Below are 19,721 nucleotides of genomic sequence, written 5' to 3'. Positions count from 1 at the left end.
TTCATTTTTACACACATTTAATATTCATTATTGTTTTTTAAACATATAAGAACATAAAAAAAATAATATGTACTTTTTTATTTTTTTTGGGGGGGAGGGGGCGGAGGTATGATGTAAAAACAAGCACACCGCAGGGAGGGACAGTGTCATCCAAAATTGACAGGCATTTATTTATTTATTTATTTAGCAACATTTGGAGAGGAAAAAAAATAAACCCTTGTGTGTTGCAAGAGGGTTAGGGGAAGTGACTGCTGAAATCACTCACAGTATAAATGGTTTGCAAGGTCAGTCCCTGAAGTCACTCAGTGAGTGAAATAGGAGTGCATAAAGTAATCAAAAAAAGTTGGCTACAGTACTAAATGCCTTTTCTGAGTCACTAGAATGTCATTCCTGGGCTATACAGCTCTCCTCCTATGTTGGGTGTATTGTACTGCAGAAAGAGGTAAGCTTTAATATGAAAAAAAAAATGCTTAAAGTGTGTAGGAAGATTGTTGCTAAAACAATTTGTAAATAAAATGTTCAAATTGAAGCCTATTTTAATGAAGTTCTGTCAACAGTAATTGAGATTTCTTCTGGTAATATTTAACACAGGATTCAGTATCTTGTCACGAGTATTATTTCACCTGTTTATTGGATAACTACTGCTGTTACTAAACTGTTGCACATTTTTTTAAATGGTTATCATCTCTATAAACTACAAACGGACAAATCATTTGTTATTTGTTATATTTTTAATTATTCTAACATCTAAAACTTGTAAATAGTTGGTAGATTAAAATAGAGAATATTCAATTAATGTGTATTTTTTTTCTATGAGATAATCTGAGAAAAATAAATGTTTAGTGACTGACTTAGCATACAAAATAGCTGTTGAATGACAACTTGTTCTGTGGTATATTCATCAATTAAATGAGATAAATATATACAGATATGCTTTTGTATATATTTAAAGAGGTAGCTAGTATTCTGGGTGTTTTTCCAGAAGGCTCTACTGATGTTTTCTGCTTCACTGTTAAATTTATTTTCCTTGATATTGTGTTTATGTTGTTTAGTGCCCGTTTAATTATTTAATTGCTTTGCTTTCTGTATGGGTTTTTAGTTTTTGTTTTGTTTTGGGGGAGGGGGTTTGTTTGTTTTCTTAAACTGTTGGAGAAAGGGCACTGCCTGTTTTGGAGCTAATGTGTCTGTGCTCAGTTCAGGTTGTTTTAATTTTAGGTGAAGATTATGAATACCTTATTAATCAAAGCGATCTGATAGATTTTACTTTTTTTTTTTTTTTTTTTTTTTTTAAAAAAAGTGAAAAATATTGATATTAATGAATGGTATCATCTTTTTTTTATATGTACTTACAGTAAATGCTGCTTCAATGCAACTACTAATCATTAATTTGTTTTCAAAGTAGTCTAGAAAGGTCCTGGAATTTGAAAAGAGAGTTTGCCTGAATTTGTGTTTTCTTTTCACAATGCTTTCTTTAGATTAAAGAGATAACAAAGGAATGCAAATGTAGCAATATTTGATCCATCTGGGACAACTACTACCATGGGCCATGCTGGATTCTTAGTTCAAGCTTCATATTGGAAGTCTGTGTGAGTTGTTTGAGAGCTAGGTTGTTGCACAAGTGCTGAAATATACTTCTACTTAAATTCATAGTTTGTGCTTAGCTTTCAGGAAATTGCTATTGGCATTATGGTGAGAAAGCAGTTTGAGCTATTTCTAACCAAGTCGCATATATGTACTAAATCATTAATTCCAGCTGTCCACAAAGGGATTTGAAGCATTTAAGCCGTTCTTTATAATATAAAAATGCAAAAAATCTCAATTTTACTAGGTACCCAGATCAAAGTACATAATACAATTAATACAATTTTGAAGTACATTCTGTAAGCAGAGTTATTTTTCTCAAACTACTAAGAAACTGCATTAAAAAAAAAAAAAAAAAAAAGAGAGAGAGAATAATTAACTGTAGTCTGAAATACATACACATACTGTGGCGCTTCAGAGTAACACTTGCCATGGCATAGTCTGACATCAGGGCAGTAGTGGTGAAGAACAATCAGAGAGCTGAAATTAAATCCAGAAGCAAATATGTCTTAGTAATGGTGAAGAGACTTAAGAGTCCCTAGCCTGCACAAGGGTCAATAAAAGTGTAACAACTCAGATGTAAGAGAAGCTATCCCTCTACTGAATAGCCTGTGGCTTTCCAGCCATCACCCAAGTGCACTGTTGCAGATTTCCATCATTGCAGAAGCCAATTCAGTCTGGACATCCAACATTGCTCTGTATTACCGTCGACTTAAGCTTTACTTACTTGCTGCCATATGAAAATTTTTTAGCAGTTTGGAGAAATCATAGCATACTCAATGTCAATCTCATTGAAATTTAATAGACCAAGGCACACTATGTCATGATAAACATGTGGGTTTTTTTGTTTGTTTTGTTTGTTTGTTTTTTGAGGTGGGGGATTCTTTAAGCAATTTACTCATATGTACAATAGGAATATTTTGTATTAAAATGTGAATGTGTCTTAATGAATTTTGTTAATAAAAGTAAGTCTCTCTCTTTTGATAGTAGGGTAATAATACCCTCTGGTGGACAGAGCAATCTTATATACTCAAGATAGAACGATTGGTTAGAAGGAACATGCTTGTTATTAGAATAGCTAAAAGAGTTGGAAAAAATGTGAACTTTTGAGCAAACTGAAACTCTTCTTTTATCACTTCAGCAGTATCCTCAAGTCTTGTCTACCTTTCCTGGGTATTTAAGCCAGTCAAAAGAAAGTTTAGATCTCACAATGAGCATTATTTTCTTCATACTTTCAAAATATCATAGCTACAGAATACTTAAAAATATACTTAATTATACTTTTTTTTTTTTTTTTTTTTTCCCCAAAGCTTTAAAGAATTTTCCAAAAATTTGCCTGATTTGGTTGGCATTTCACAAACTGAAATAGAAACAGTGAATGTTCAGGGGTATGTCTTACCTAAAGTAAAATTCACTTTGCACACTTTGATAAGGAAGAGTAAGGATTTATTTTGCTCACTTTGGATTAGAAATCCAGTTTAGTTCAGCAAGCTATAACCCTACATCCCTTGCATGAGGAAAGATCCTAAATATTTTTGCTGTAGATCCACTTTCACAGCACTTAGACATGTAGGAAAGTACCAGTGATAGTACTGATGGTTTTTCAGACCTGTGGCCTGACAACTAAACTGGTGAGAGGATTTTGGTGCCAGCTCTGTACTGAGTAATGAATCTTACTCACCAAGAAATATCTTTGCCTAGTGAACATTTATTCTCCCATTTCTTTTCTACATGGAGGTTTCATTTCTTTTCTAAGGCTTAATTTCTCAGAGATTGCTTTATTTTTTCTTGATGAATTCTCACCTTTGACATTCAGATATAAAACAGACTACTTGTATCTAATCAGCTAGACTGTCTAGACTCTTCTATGGGTAAAGTTTCAGCCTTTAAAATAAACACATTTCAGTCACTCAGGCATAGAGAATTAGTCACTGAAATCAGGTCAATGATTATAAACAAATAAAACATTTGTTAACCTTCTTAACATTAGATTGTTGTCTTTCTTAACATCTTCCCAGCATTTGTTTCTTTCCCCTTCAGTCTGACTATTCTCATTCTCAAACTGTTGAGAATCTTCTATTAAGAAGTTCAGAAATTTCTATTAAGACATTGAGAAACGATTAAGAAACTGCTATTACCCTAATTCAGGTTCATTTTTTTAAATTTACGTTGGCTGTAAATTTCTTCAACACTGAAGAAGGCCCAGTAAGGAACTTTTGGGGAAGACTGTATGATATTGAGCTAATGAGAAATATCAGACAGCCATCACCCCCCAAACTGAGTTGAAATGCTTTGAAGCTTACAAAGGTCAAAGTGAATACCCAGAATTGATTACATCATGTAACATGTCATAAGAAGTAATCTCATGGACAGGGGGAAATGTTTTGGAATATCGGATAACTTTAGCCTGACAGAAATTTTAGGGAATGTAAAGGCAAAGGGAGATTTGACTGAACTTGATCAAGTGGCACATGAGTTAATGTCAGTAAGGATGGCGGTGGCATCTGGAGAAAATAACTGGAAAGGAAATCTACAGAGTGCACTAAGTTGTTCTCTGTGGCAATGAAAGGACTGCTCCCCCATCAGCTCCCTCTGATGGAAGGGTAAGAGATGTTTGTGTTTTGAGCTGGGGCACTAATATCTGGTCCCAGTCTTTGCAACTAAAATATATTAATGAACTGTGACTGTACAGTATGTAGTTTTTGTCCCTACAACATATGGGTTCTTGGCAGTGACTCTTTATACTGATTAAGTAGAAAAGATATGCTCATTTAATTACAAATATTACCAGGATTTCTTGCTACATTTTCTATTGTAAAAATATTTTGGAGTTTGTAGCATGTTCCTCAGTCACCAATATTTTTATTTATAATTTTTAGCTTGTGAACAATCTCCTCCTAGGAGAGTTAAAGAAGTGCCTACTGAAGCATGGAACAACCCCCCCTATCAACATGGTACTCAAGTAACATACAGGTGTCGGCCTGGATATATAAAATATGGACGAATTTTGTTTGAGTGTGATGATGGAGAATGGAAGCAACGCCACCCACTGACAGAATGCAGAAGTAAGTATTTATGCAAAATACATACAAACATTTGACCTGGCGTGTCACATACCTTACCAACAAAGTTAATGTGAAATTTCAATTGCACCTTTACCTGTACATTATTTATTTCAGCATCCTTTGAAATATCATCTTAAAAGGCATTTAGGCAAAAGGAAACATTTGGGGAATTTCCTTTTCTCCAGGTCAAAGGATTTTTATTTTTTTTGCTTTACAGAAGATTTATGCTAGGCCAGCCTTACCAACCCAATCTGTGTATCTGCTATCAGAATAGAAATTGCTTTTAAGAATATCCAAGACACTTTTAATTCTAGCACCATTCTATGTATGTCTGTGCAGCTGTGTTTCTGGTTTTGGTTAAGTGATACAATTATAGTATATCTGGGACACAAGCTAAGGTACCGCAACAAAGAGGTCCATTAAACAGTTGATATAGACCTTTCTGCATTTAAATTAAATAAAAATAACAAGTCACTGTACATTGCCTATAAATGGCAGGCTATGGAAGAATTGTATTTTAGCATGTTAAAAATAAAAAAAAAAGTTCTGTTATTTTTTTCTGGCATCTTGCAGTCAGAATTTTATCTTTCCTGTGCTAAATTATGTTAATTACTTCTTATTTTTACATGTGTTTATATAAGTACTTAGTGCACACAAATCTTTTCAATTATACAAAAATTGCTGTAGCTTTTTAGTTACATATTTTAGGAAATACTGCCACCAAGTGAACAGATGCTGATATTGGCAAGGTGTGGGTGGAAGGTAAAAAGTGGTGGTTTGGCACAGATTAAGTGATAACATCCCCTTTCTATGAGAGGCCACACTAAACAGTGAAATTGGTCATGGGGTTGTCCATTTCCTCTGTGTCACACTGGAGAAAGTCTAGGGCCTACTCAAGCACCTCTTCCTTGGAAAAAACAAGGATGTTGATATGATCCAAGAAATGAAAATGCCTAGTTTGACAGGGATCATGAAGGATTTCTTCTGAGGCCTAATAAAGTTTAGCCATGTAGTTTATTTTACAGTCCTTTGAGCAGAAAGGGCTGAGGACCACAGGACTCCTGTGGCCTCATCTAATCTCTCTTTACTCAACACAATCCCCATCAGGTTGAGGAAATTTCATTTCCAGTCATGGATTGCTTCTGTGGTGGAAGATTTGAACCAGTTTATGTCAGAAAGTATATGAAAAACTGAAATTACATCCTGCCATTAAACGTATCATAAAACTTAAGATGAGATCTGCTGTTTTTTTAAAGGAATGAAAGCTCCTAATTTGTTGTTTACTTTAAAAATAAATAAATAAAACCAATTCTCACTCTAATATGTTCTCATTGAAAACAGTGATTCATTAAAGGAGGTTAATTAAGCTAAAGCTGAGTATTTTTGAACATATACTCTGCATGAAATACACTCTACTAATTAATACAAAATTGCTGTCTTTCAAATTTTGACTCTATGTATGGTGTAAGTACTTTTTTTTCTTTCTCTCTTTCTTACCAGATAAGCCCTGTGGACATCCCGGAGATACTGAGTTTGGTTCCTTTCAACTTACCAGTGGAAATGAGTTTGTCTTTGGTGCTAGAGTGGAGTACAGATGTAATGATGGGTAATATTATTTAATTCAGTATATGGGACTTAATTTAAGGCTTTAATGATAAGAGAAGTGTCAGTAATAGATTTGTTATCTGTAAAGCAGCTGCAATTTACTAATATTTAAGAACATTTAGTTAATGTTTAATTTAAAATAATGAGATTACAGTAATACTAAACATAACTATTTCTCATGTCTGGTGGTATTGAATTAACTGTACTTCACATACATGAAGCTGTCATCCAGACTGTCTGAAACAAATAAGGTTGTAGCTCATTTGAAATCATGGTTGTCCAAGTAGAAAGCAAAACTAATGGTCTGCATGTAAAGCTGCCTCATGACTTGACCAGATAGCTGATGAAAACACAACTGCTCATGCTGGAATCTTTGCTCTCAGCAGGCAGTCACTATGCAGTTATCTGGAGAAGTCATTAGGCAGTACAATGGAATCACCTATTCAGAACCACAACCGTTAAGTCCTGCTTAAATCGTTTCTGTGAGTTATGAAACAAAATGCTTTGTAAAAAATGTTTGAAGGAAGAAATTTTTGTTGGACTGGATAACATCTCTTCACTTACTGCTTGAAAGAAATTCTCTCTTCTCCCTCTATTCATCTTCTCCAATGAAAACTGTAGCAAGGCAAATATATAGTATTGTACTTAAGTAAACATGCTAATAACAACATTCTGTCCTCATGAAATGCAAATCAGCCATAAACACAATACAGTGGTTTAGCCATGCTTTTGCACACTTTGAGGTGCTGAAATGTATTATTGAATCTAGTCTAGTACAAATATGAGTTGCAAAATCAATATTCCTCTTAATTCCTTAAATGCTTGTCATTTCAGACTAACTGTAATCCCTCTCGGAGCTCATTCCAGACTAAGCAGAAGCAATGTTGTTGTGGCTATGATGCCCTCAAACCTAAGAGAATTCTAACTCAGCAAAGCATGGAATACGTATGGCTGTCCCATGGCTTTCACTCATACTGAAGCATAGACAGCATGAGATTTACTCTGCTAGCTAATGATTGTGTGTATCACCCTTAGGTCATTTATTTTCTAGGCAAAGCTTGGTGTATCTATAATGAAGAATATACCTTACTAATTACTTCCTACTTTATGATTTTTTTTCTTTTTGGTTTTATATTTTTGCCATATGCATGTAAAAGAAACAAAATAGGGGAGACAAGCAGAAAAATACTGTTTTCTTTTGTTATATTTTGGTTAGTCTGTAATTGAATATCTGAAACCTACTTCCTGTGCTTCAAAAACAGAAGCACTGCTGTTTCTGTCATGAGACTGTAATTTATTGTTTACTTTTTTTCTTGTAAGATACCAGATGCTTAGCCAAAAAAATTACCGTGAGTGCCTGGCAGATGGATGGAGCAATGATATCCCGCACTGTGAAGGTAAGTGGAGTTTGACGTTTAATTCTTTATCAAAGTTATTTTTTTTTATCTGTCTGATACTATCTAGAACTTGCTTATGATCTTGCTACTCTCTGTGGGGCTACTTTTGTCTATTGTGACTATATTATGACTTCTCATGGTGTTAATAACAACTCAACTATATTCACTGATTAAACCTCTAGTATTAATTCACATAGATATATAAATGTCTAAACTCAAGTTATACAATAATGAAACTCTTACAATGCCTGCTCAGACATTTTAATCCAGTAAACACTCAAGCTTTTATCAAAAAGCACTCTCAAAACTAAGTCTTGTCACCCGCAGACAGGCTTAAAGCTTTGCCTTACATAAAGACCCCAAATGTGTAGGTATCTGTGAAACACAGTTATAAAAGACAGTTGGGATAAGACATTTCACAGGTACGTGAAAGTCTGTTGTTTGTAGCTTGTTTCCTTTTCTGCCATTGTGAATATCTTAGCTATTAAGGTTTTGTTTACAGTTCTTCTCCCTATTAGCATACAGTGGAACAATCTTAGTAGGAGAGAATGAGAACAAAAGACAGCCAGTCCCCAGAACCAAATAAACTGGATAGTTTAGATACTTCCCTGAATTTGGAAACCTTTTTATCAGTTTCAAACCTGTGTGATTATAAAAATTTCCTTTATTAAAAAGTTTCCTTTCTTCCCAGAGATGATTACTTTTAAAAGTTAAAAATTTGTAATGTTAGATTTATTTTTTTTTTATTTATTAAGATTTCCTAATAGCTGTTCTCGGGTATTCCACGTTCAATTGACTGAATTTTGAGTGTCCTCAATTTTAGGCATACAGCTTGTTCCCTGCACAATGCAGAGCAATGTTTTCCAACTTTTTTTTTTTTTTTTTTTTTTTTTGTGTCACATCAATAAGATACTGCAGTTTCAAAGTCCTTATGTAATTTTCCTTTCATGCCTGAGGAGTTTTCATTAGGTTGAAATGTCTGTTATAAATGGCATCAGAATACCTAGCAAGTTTATATATATTTTAAAATGTTTAAGGTAATTTCAGTGGTTTATCTGTATTGTAACTTTTGTGCATCAATATATTTCAGAGAATAGCCATCAAAATAGCTATCTTTTTGCTTTTGTTTTGTTTTGCTTTACTTTATTTTGTTTTCCAGTGGCAAAATGCTTACCTGTAAAAGCACCAGAAAATGGAAGAATAGTTATGACTGGTGCATTTGAGCTAAACCAAGAATATTCCTTTGGCCAGGTTGTAGAGTTTGAATGTAATAAAAAATACAGGCTTGTTGGATCTAAAGAAATACATTGCTCTTCTGATGGAAGATGGGATAGCGATGTACCTCAGTGCCAAGGTAAACGGAACACTATTATCTGCAATAAGCTTTATTCTCACATACTTCTAGGGACTGGTTACCACCTAGGAAACTACAAAGCTTTCACTTTATTGCACAGCAATTAAGCATAGCTTGTCTGTGAACAATGTCTATTACATATTTGCAAAAGTAGGATTAGAAAGAGAAATCAGAGAATATTGTATGATAACATAGTCAAAATGGACCACCTGTTTGTTCTGCATTTTAACTACAAGCTAAATGGTTTGCCAGGCTGCACTCAATTCTTTGAAACTAGATTCAGTACCTACATAAGATTCAATCACTTCAGTGTTTATTTAACCAGAGTAATGATATATTATTTTGAATCTATATGAACCTAGTTTAAAAAATAAGTATGATTCTAATTCATTCATGTTTGTAAGCTACATAAAATGCAAAGAAATCATGATGGATTTTTCTTTCTTCAAACTACTTACTGTGTTTTGACAAGTTAGAAGGTTAAATCATGTTCAGTTTCTACAGAATCACAGAATAGGTGAGGTCCCTCAAAATGGAGTCAGCTAGGGCAAATTTCCCAGGATCATGTCCAGTAGGCTTTTGAACATCCACAAGGATGAAGACTTCACAGCGTCTCTGGGCAACCCAGTCCATTGTTTGACCACCCTCAAGTAAAAATTATTTTCCTATTTTAAGTGGTATTTTCTGTACCTCTGTGTGCCTGTGGCTTCTCATCTTGTCACTTCCTGCCAGTGAGAAGGCATGGTTCCATCATCTTTTCTTCCACGTCACCAATTACAGTCAGAAATTTATATAGAATAGAGTAGAATAGTTTAGTTGGAAGGGACCTACAAGGATCATCACGTCTAACTGCCTGTCCACTTCAGGGCTAAACAAAAGTTTAAGCATATTTTTAAGGGCATCATCCAAATGCACCTTTCCCATCAATGTCCAAGAGGCATCAACCACTCACTAGGAAGTCTGTTCTGGTGTTTGACTGCTCTCACAGTAAAGAAGTTTTTCGTAATGTCCAGTCTGAACCTCCCCAGCACAGCTTTGTGCATTCCCATGCAATTAATAAGATCCCCAAAAAACCTTCTCTTCTGTAGACTCCCTAAACCTCTCTTTATCTGTCAGTTCCCTTAATTATCTTTGTGACTTTCACTAGACCTGCTCCAAAATGTCCATCTCTTTCTTGTTTTCGGGAGCTCAGACCTGGACGTAGTGCTCCAGATGTGGTCTTACCAGTGCTGAGTAGAGAGCAAAGACCACGTCTTTGGACCTGCTGAGAATGCTTGTCTAAATCCAGCCCAGGATGCTGGCTCCTGTTCAACTTGTTGTCCTCTAGGACTGTGAAGTCTTTTTCTATGAAGCTGCTTTTCAGTCAGTTGACCCCCAGCCTGTCATGGTGAATGGTGTTATTCCTCCCATTTTCCAAATTTGAATTGTATGCGATTGGCTTGTCAGTACATAATGAACCACAGGAAGTAACAATCTCTGTCAAATATTTGGTCCAACAAGTTTCTTAGATTATTTATATGTTATCTCATATGAAAGTATATGTTCGTAAGACCAGGTGTGTTTGCTAGGATGTCAGATACATGTACGGTCTGTTCACAATGTCAGAGTTAAATTTTGCCACTTTGAAACACCCATTTATTTCAATTTGAACAACATAAATGGTATTAAACGCAAGTCCTTGCACCATTCGTAGAATATAGTGAATTTTATTAAACAAAGACATCTATGATGAAATATATTTCAGGGTAAGTATAAAATACATCCAGCAGACGAATCCAGGATAACCTTTTGGTGTCCTTATCTATAGCCTAGGAAACAAAGCCATAAATATTATCTCACTTCAGGAATTCAGATTTTGGAAACTGCAAGATCTCAGTAGTTTTACTGGTTTGTCAAGGAGCTGGAGATGCTGGGGTTCTTTTATAGATAGCTAGGTATTCTAATGTCAATTTGCCAGATTGTTTATTGCTTTTTTTTTCTGTTGATGCTATAATTTTACTAATCATCTACTGAACATGAGAGAGCTTCAAGCTTTCCTTACAAGAAAATGAAATTATCTGAAAAATGAAAAAATCATAAATTTCAGCTAGCCTAGTTGCTTATTTTAGAATGTCCCATACTGTATCTGCTCAAGGGTAGGAAGGCTCTGAAGGAGGATCTGGATAGGCTGGACCAATGGGCTGAGGTCAACTGTATGAAGTTCAACAAGGCCAAGTGCTGGGTCCTGTACCTGGGGCACAATAACCCCAAGCAGAGATGCAGGCTGGGAGATGAGTGGTTGGAGAGCTGCCAGGCAGACAAGGACCTGGGAGTATTGGTTAATAGTCAGCTGAATATGAGCCAGCAGCGTGCGCAGGTGGCCAAGAAGGCCAACAGCATCCTGGCTTGTATAAGAAGCAGTGTGGCCAGCAGGTCTAGGGAAGTGATTGTCCCCCTATACTCAGCTCTGGTGAGGCCGCACCTCGAGTACTGTGTTCAGTTTTGGGCCCCTTGCTACGAGAAGGACATCGAGGTGCTCGAGCGAGTCCAGAGAAGGGCGACGAAGCTGGTAAGGGGTCTGGAGAACAAGTCTTATGAGGAGCAGCTGAAGGAGCTGGGCTTGTTCAGCCTGGAGAAGAGGAGGCTCAGGGGCGACCTTATCGCTCTTTATACGTACATTAAAGGAGGCTGTAGTGAGGTAGGAGTTGGTCTATTCTCCCACATGCATGGTGACAGGACGAGGGGGAACAGGCTAAAGTTGCGCCAGGGGTGTTTTAGGTTGAATATTAGGAAGCCCTCTTTACTGAAAGGGTTGTTAGGCATTGGAACAGGCTGTCCAGGGAAGTGGTGGAGTCACCATCCCTGGAGGTCTTTAAAAGACATTTAGATGTTGAACTTAGTGATATGGTTTAGTGGAGGACTTGTTAGTGTTAGGTCAGAGGTTGGACTCGATGATCTTGAGGTCTCTTCCAACCTAGACAATTCTGCGATTCTGTATATACTGATTCTGAAAGCCATTAAAAACAAAGCATAGCCCTGAAAGCTGTCTTTTGACTCAGTTTCCTACTGTAGCTGTACTACACTGTACTTTCTACTTGGCACCTACAATTGGGTCATTGAAGAGATCTCAAATAAGTTCCAAATGGTTTCCAAATGAAAGCATTTATGAGGACAAAATTTCTGTGAAGTTACGTGGAAAATATACGTGTATATATATATTCCAATAAAGATTTATTTTTGGCAAATAAAAGTTGATAAACATATATGCGTTTTGTCTTTCTCAACTTCAGATATTATCTGTAATGTACCAGCAATTCCTCATGGATTTGTGCGTAACTCAAAGTCATCTTACAAGGAGTCTGAACAACTACACTTTGGTTGTGAAGAAGGATACACATTTGGTGAAAGAGCAGATGCACTATGTACTGAATCTGGATGGCATCCTACCCCCTACTGCACTGGTCTGCCTTTTCCTAAAGTTATTTTGGGCACTGGTTGTATTTGGAAGTAATTTCAGTATTATCATAATCATTATCATTAGTTTATTGATTTTTAAAAAAAATAATCATCCACATCTTGCCAATACACCATGAAAATCGTGACAAAACAACTGAATATGAGTTTTCCATGAGAGGCCATAGCAAAAAATGGTTAGTTCAGCCTTTCTTGAGTATATACTCAAGCATATACTTGAGTATAGTTGGATGGGCCTATGAAGATAGAATTGCTCACATATACTGCCTAAATGAGATGGATGATGAAATACTTTAGCATTAGAAGCTGCTTAATTTTATCCTGTGCCTTTTTTATTCTGTGACTCTGAATTAGTGGGGATAACATAGCAAAAATACTCTTGGTTTATAAATAATTCTTAATTTGCATAGGAAGGATAAAGTTGAATCTCTTTATCTTCTACAAAATACAGTGAAAATGCTTTAGTGAAGGGATGGAAAAAAAAATCAGACATTAAAAAGATTATTGAAGCAAGCAGAAAAACCACTAATACTGGAGAAATTATAACTATAGAAAGAATCTGAAATTTTTAATGGCACAGAAAAATTAACATTTGAAACCAACTTAGAGAAGCGATATGATTTCTGAAGTCCTGTTGTCTTCAAATCAAGACATGATACTTTTTAAAGTGAAATTCAAGTATACTGTTTTTAACTTGAATATTACTGGTGAAAGTCAGTGGCTGTTCTGAAAATAAAAAGAGGGGGTTAAATACCGGATACCATATGAATTGCAGCAGTATGGATAAAACTGGCTCTCAGCTTGATGACCTACTTGCTTATGAATCACAAACAGTTCTTTGAGGTGGAGCTACAAATGTATGCATCTTCAAGTCTTCCACGTTCAGTAGCTGAGATGCTGTGGCACTGTAGCCACCACTCTGCTACTTGTAATTTTAAGAGAGTAAAATGCCACTCAGCATCTCACCCTGTACGACCCTGTGAAACAACAGAAGGCTTGAAGACAATAGAATAGTAGGTTTTCCTGACCTACTGAACTCATTTCTGCATTTTTCTTGAGTGTTCCTGAGTCTTACCATAGTTTGAGTAGACTGAGCACCTGTTTGCTCATTGTTACATTAGCTTTTGAAATTTCTGAGCTACTAGTTCTGAGAAACTAGTTCCAATGAAAGAGGAACAATTCAAAAATGATCTCTGTTTCACTGATAGACCTTCAGTAAGAAATTGTTAGTGTTCTGTGCACCTTTTTAAAAAAATGAGTGGAAATTACAAAAAGTACCTTTCAAATTTAAATCCTCACTTAAGGTTGAGAAATAGTAAGACAGGGTTGTAGGGAGAACAGTCTGAAGTGGTTATGGCCGTTTCCATAGGAATAAGAGCAAATTTGAAGTAGTCCAGTCTCGGAAGGGTAAGTTGTCCATTGATGGCCACGAGTGTCTAGGCTGAAAAATACAGTGGAATTGTAGTGTTGCAATATACACAAAGCTAGCTGAAATGTGCTCTCTACACAGACATTATGCCAAGAATTAGGTACAATATGTCTGACATTCACTAACCTAAAGAACCAATCTGGCCCTGAAGTGATGTATAATCAGAGACTAAAGTAACATGGTTTGCGTGAATCCTGCCGCTGTCCATGACTCTTAGCCTACGATGAAGACAGCAGTTTGTTTACTATTACCGGAACTGTAATTGTGCAACCACATTATTCATGATGTTCAGAGTTCCCATCAGAAATTGTCTAAGGATCTCTACAAATTCATACATTTACAGTGATGAAACTCCCTTATGCTTTCTAACTCCCAAACGCCGTCTGTGCAGTTCAGATGACAAATCCATGATTTCTGACATCAGTCCTGTTGGACATCTGCAATCTGGGTCACAGATTTTGATTTAGTTTCACTCAGCTACAGTACTTAAAGACTTCAGTTAGAACTCCAAATCCCACAAGCAGACATATGTGCATGATGTCCTAGCTGAAATAATTTGATATACATTTTGGAGAAATCTTTATACTGTATCAAATCATGTTCAAGAAATTGCCAAAGAACACTTGAAACTGGAAAAAAAAAATGTTTGCAAAAGGGCAGTGTTACAGGATGTTATGTGCCACCCACCTTCCTGGGACCTCTTCCAGAAAGACTCCTTTAGAAACAAAGAGTAGTCAGTCCTAGTGCCCACTCAGTCCTTGAACTTTCTGCTTCAAGATTAGTAATGATACTAATGAATATGCATTGCCTATGGTTTAGCAGCATACTGCTTTTGAGAAGTGACAAACAAAGCCTTCTTCCAGACATGGATATACTGGGCTCTGATACTTGGGCTGTATGCAATTATAAATCCTCTCCAAGGTCATTCTATAGTAGGAAAATATAAAATAATTTCTGTCCTCCTTCATTCCTGTAGCTTTATGCTACCATGAAGTTGTTCTAGATCTTATTTGACTTACCAGGAGCCTAGATGACTAAGCAGCACATGTATGCAGCTGATTCATCCACCTTCACTCCACAGGAGGACCAACTTGTGGTGACTGTATAATCATCCCCTCCCAGCCCGGAGTGTGTTGGTGTGATTTTCTGAATTGCAAGTGGAAAAAAAAAAAAAAAAAAAAAAAAGCTCCAGTTTATAAAGAATGTGTTTGCCTCACTCCCTAAGACATCTCTATTTGAAAGTTATTTTATGCAATTTTGGTCAATAGACTGTGAAGATAAAAACTTCTGCAATTAATATAAAGGCATTCTTCAAATTAGCACTGCATTTTTCTCTTTCCATTTAGAAATTCTATGCTCTCCTCCAAGAGTTCCCAATGGGATCTTTAGACCTCAAGAAAACAGCTACAGAGAAGGGGCTATGATCACAATAGACTGTAATCCTGGATATCATTTGAGAACACTGTCTGGCAAAAACACAGCTCAATGCACCAGCAGAGGCTGGGTGCCTGCTCCAGATTGTGTTGGTAAGTAGCTCTTGTGAGTGAAGGCACAATATACACGATTGTTATTTTGGAAATATCTCAAGAGGAAAACCTCAGCACCATAGGAAATAAAAAATGCTTATTCATTGTGTTTCCTGGTGTTATAAAACTTAATGTGAATGGCTTAGAAAACAAACAGCTAAGAAGCAAAGGTATAATGTAAATGTACATTATGTTTATAAACATGGGCATTATCTGTTACTATATTTGTGAAATTATATAGTAAAGTCTGCAATAGTCAGCTCCCTGACAGGAAGGTTTGTAGTCCAACTGAGGAGTAGCATGCCAGTCAAGATAAGAGGACACAGTGAGTGTTGAAATATCCAAACCAATGCGTAGGTGATGGTTGGAAGGTGTGTTTCATCATGTTAACCAGAACTTTAGATTTTTGCTTGCAGTTTTGTGTTGATATGTTATGAACAATTGCAGCTTTATTATACTCTGTCAAATGGCAAAACAAAATACTCTTGATTGATTGGTAATGAGTTCTTTTTTGGCTTAAACTTCCATTAATTACAATTATAGTTTTTCCCATTATATGCAGTAGAAAAACAAAAGTCAGCAATTTCATTATTTATTGGTCTTTGATCTTTGATTACTGAAAATGAAAGAAAAACATACAAAACAGAAGGAGGTGAAAGAAACCCTGACAAAATCAGTCTTGTAAATGAACCTTTGGGTAAAATTATGTGATCTATCCAAGAAAAGTACATTGTTAACAAGTGGATTAAGCATTTATCTATTTGTAGATTCTGAAATTGAGGAATCTTTTGGAGACCACCTCTCTCATTATTAAATGGTCCGTTCAGTGGCTGATCCCTCCTCCCCATCCTCCTCACCCCCAGCATGTGGGCTTTGGTTCAGGGCACGTCAGGAGGAACCTAGCTGCCTTGGCCAAGCAGGACACCCTGGGTAATCTTTGAGTGACAGCTGCTGCTAAGCCTGACTTGTTCCTGAAAAGCGCTTTTGAGGAACTGAGAAAACAAAAGAAATATCACATTTTAAAATGAAAAAGAGTAAAGCTAGAAAGAGCTTTTGGTGTAAGATCTCGGAAGTGACAAATAAAAATGGTGACAGCTGTTACAACAATTGCTAGACTCTGCACTTTAGTGTCTAGATCTGAGCTAGCTGCCTGGGTTCCCATCAGTGTCAGTATAGTACACTTAGCTGAGACCCTGTGAAGAAACTGTGTTATCTCGCCATAGAATTAATACTTACATTTGGTTGCATGAATCAGCCTCTAGTGTCCACCAAGAAGATGGACTGGATTTCTGTTGATTGCAATGAAAACAGGCAACCAGCATAGCTGTAGACATCGATTGAACACAGCCTAGTTGATCCTGCACTCCTTGAGATCTGCCAAAGTGTGCAGTTCTGATTCTGTCAGTTCCAGGAAACACTCAAATAATGAAGTGGTATCTGAATTAATATTTAGGACTTTGTGTGCTGAGCTTTTTGCCATGCATGTGTTGATACTGTTGCTGTTAAATTCTATTTCAAGAGAAACCCTGTGACTACCCAGTGATAGAAAATGGCAAGATAAATGAAAGAATGCCACACTCTTACTTTCCAATGAGGATTGGACAGTATGTTGATTACCACTGTCGTAATGGCTACTTAGCCCCAAATGGAGAAAGAGTCGTTCGAATATACTGTTCAAAAGGGGGCTGGAATCCAGAGCCAAAATGCCTCAGTAAGTGCACTTCTACTATATGCTCAATTTTGTTATGATTATTGATGATCTGTGCAGCAGAACTCGTGCTGGTGGAATGCAAGTAGCAGCAACGTACAGTTTGTTAAAGTATAACTGGTTGAGTTGAACCCTGGAACTTCACCCAGACTGTTATCCTGTCTGCAGAGCTCAGTCACTTGATAAGTGACACTCTGAAGTGAGCAAGGCTGAAATGATAAATCTGGGTTTGGGACGTTCTTTGTTCCTTTACCTATCCCCGAGATTAAAAAAAAAAATAAAAAATAAGAGAAATAAGATTTAGGAAATGTTTTTCATCTCTGGCTTCTAGGTCCCATGCATGTATCTGCTTTCACCTGCACACGCAGCAAGACATTCCAAGAACATCTTCTCTGTGTAAATGTATTATTCCTGCAGTGGCTTGGGCACTTTGTCTAGAGGTTGCTGTCTGGGATTCACTGCCCAGTCTTTTTGGATAACGTTTGGGACTGGCCAGGTGGCACACTCTCACAATAAGCTGAGAGTGAGTATTGCTGCAGCAAGAGATCCAGATACACTGGCTTAATCTTTCAGCGATAGAAAATATTTAAACCAGTGAGCCGAGGCCTTCTCTCATATCCCCCATCTTCAGTCAGATTACAGTTCCTACCTATCGATAGGACCTGAAAGATCAACAAAAGGTCGGTCTTTCTCCAGTTGCCCTGAGCGTAGTGGAGGTCAGTGCAGGGGAGAAGTGGAGTCCCACCCAGAGGAAAGGAGCAGTTACTCCAATAATGGAGCCACAGCATTCCTTCATCCATCCGTAGGGCCAGCATGCTTAGCAGTTGGTAAAATCTCTACAGCTGATTTGAGACGCATTTGCATAGAGATGGTAAAATCTCCTGAGGGGAAATGCCAAAAATTGTCTCAGCACAGGCATCAACATATGAGAGACTCAGCAGACCGTACCAGAGCTAGTGCTCATGACACTAGATGCAATGCAGTTAGCCAGCCTTGCTTATGAACTATGGTAAGGACTAATGTTTACCAGATCACTTCTTACTGCATTATGGGGTCATTTGAACTCCCGCTCCTGTGATACGTTAACCTCAGGGCAGTGAAGGAAAGCATACTTTAATTCAGATTTGAGCATGGACGTCTTTGGGGAATAGAATGATAAAGAAAGGTGCTAGGAGGCCCCTTTTTTGGTAACGGTCTTCCTAAGCATTATTGTACCTGAGTTTTAGCTGTTCAGATTACTGTGGTTAAATGTACTTACCTTTCTTCTTTAGAAACATGCTCTGTAACACGCCTGGAAAATGGTTATTTCAGATATAATCGTTATATTTACACGGAAGGTGAAAGAAGTCAATATGTCTGCAACCAAGACTATCATACTGAAAGTGAAGGTGGTGAAGTTACATGCACAAAGAATGGCTGGTCACCTTTCCCAAGATGTATCCGTAAGAGTGAGTGTGCTTACATTTTGTCACAATTTCTAGCTAAAAAACAATAAATCCATCGTCACATCACCCGCATTAATCCATCACTGCTGCTTGGGGTAACTCTAAGTATAGGTGCTTTACATGTGAAACACAGTGCCATGATTCCCTCAGCTGTCTCATGCAGCTCTTGAGTCCCTGCGTGCTACTGAGGTCAGTAGCTATAAAAACATGCAGAATGATGCCCTGTAAAATGGCCACACCAGGCTCATTCAGTTCTCCTGGACTGTAAGCTCTGGGGTGGGAGTCAGACCCTCTTGGTCTTTGGTAGTGAAATTTTCTATAACCCAGCAGTACAGTAATGTAATAAATAGTAATCACTCCCTTTGAACAGCCTGTAATTTCTTCTCTCCTTAGAGCCTCCATGAAGGAGCAAGGAACAGGAAGGTTCTCTCTCCTAATGCCCTTTCCAGCTTTTGAACCTGACTTGCAGCAAGCCTAAAATTGCTATGATGTCACACCTAAACTTTAGATAACTTTATATAATGACTAGATACTTTATATAACAATTTTATATGGAAAAAAGTAATTCAAACTAACCTCCTTATTTTAGACTGTCAAAACATTTTTTAATGAAACAATTCCAGCATGAAAGTGACACCTACCATAGAATGTTTTGGACAGCCACTTGCTGATATTTTCACATAGCTATGAGCAAGCAAAACAAAATTTGATAATTCTTAGTATTAGCCAATAGTGAGCATCATGACTGTAAATACAAAAAAATATATATATATAAATACCAGTTAGTAACACTGAGTTTCGACTTTTCACATTCTGGTTGTACCTGAGGAAGGGAGCTTAACACAGAAGCAGAAAATAATGTGCTCTTAAAATTGTTCTCAATCCTTTTGCTGTTTTCATTTGTCCTCCATCTTCTGGGTATCATAAGTATGTAGTTTAGCGGCATTTTACTGGAAAGGAATTTTGTCTTTCAGAAACATGCAAGAATATTGTGCTGGACAATGCTTCTTTCCTCTCGGCAAGGGGTACGTTTGGCTTACAGGCAAAAGTCACCTATACGTGTCATGATGGCTTTGTAACTCCAGAAGGAAAAGACAGAGGAGAGACATGGTGTCAAGAGAATGGCTGGACTCCAACTCCAAAGTGCATCAGTGAGTA

General features: G+C 36.9%; 1 protein-coding gene across 1 annotated transcript in view; it reads left to right on the top strand.

Moving 5' to 3' along the window:
- The first annotated feature begins 282 nt into the window (after positions 1 to 282).
- Positions 283 to 19,721, top strand: part of CFH (complement factor H) — a 37,412-nt gene continuing 17,973 nt past the window's right edge. Inside the window, exons 1-10 of the mRNA XM_084528159.1 lie at positions 283 to 442; positions 4,461 to 4,646; positions 6,147 to 6,252; positions 7,572 to 7,648; positions 8,808 to 9,002; positions 12,272 to 12,442; positions 15,231 to 15,410; positions 16,930 to 17,121; positions 18,390 to 18,566; positions 19,538 to 19,714. Coding sequence (XP_084384285.1) covers positions 382 to 442; positions 4,461 to 4,646; positions 6,147 to 6,252; positions 7,572 to 7,648; positions 8,808 to 9,002; positions 12,272 to 12,442; positions 15,231 to 15,410; positions 16,930 to 17,121; positions 18,390 to 18,566; positions 19,538 to 19,714 — 1,522 coding nt within the window. The 5' untranslated portion in view covers positions 283 to 381. The remainder of the gene's footprint in view (positions 443 to 4,460; positions 4,647 to 6,146; positions 6,253 to 7,571; positions 7,649 to 8,807; positions 9,003 to 12,271; positions 12,443 to 15,230; positions 15,411 to 16,929; positions 17,122 to 18,389; positions 18,567 to 19,537; positions 19,715 to 19,721) is intronic.

The sequence above is a fragment of the Aythya ferina genome (assembly GCF_964211825.1).
Source record: "Aythya ferina genome assembly, chromosome: 8".
NCBI classification, from domain to species: Eukaryota; Metazoa; Chordata; class Aves; order Anseriformes; family Anatidae; genus Aythya; species Aythya ferina.
This window is presented reverse-complemented; position numbering and strand designations above follow the sequence as displayed.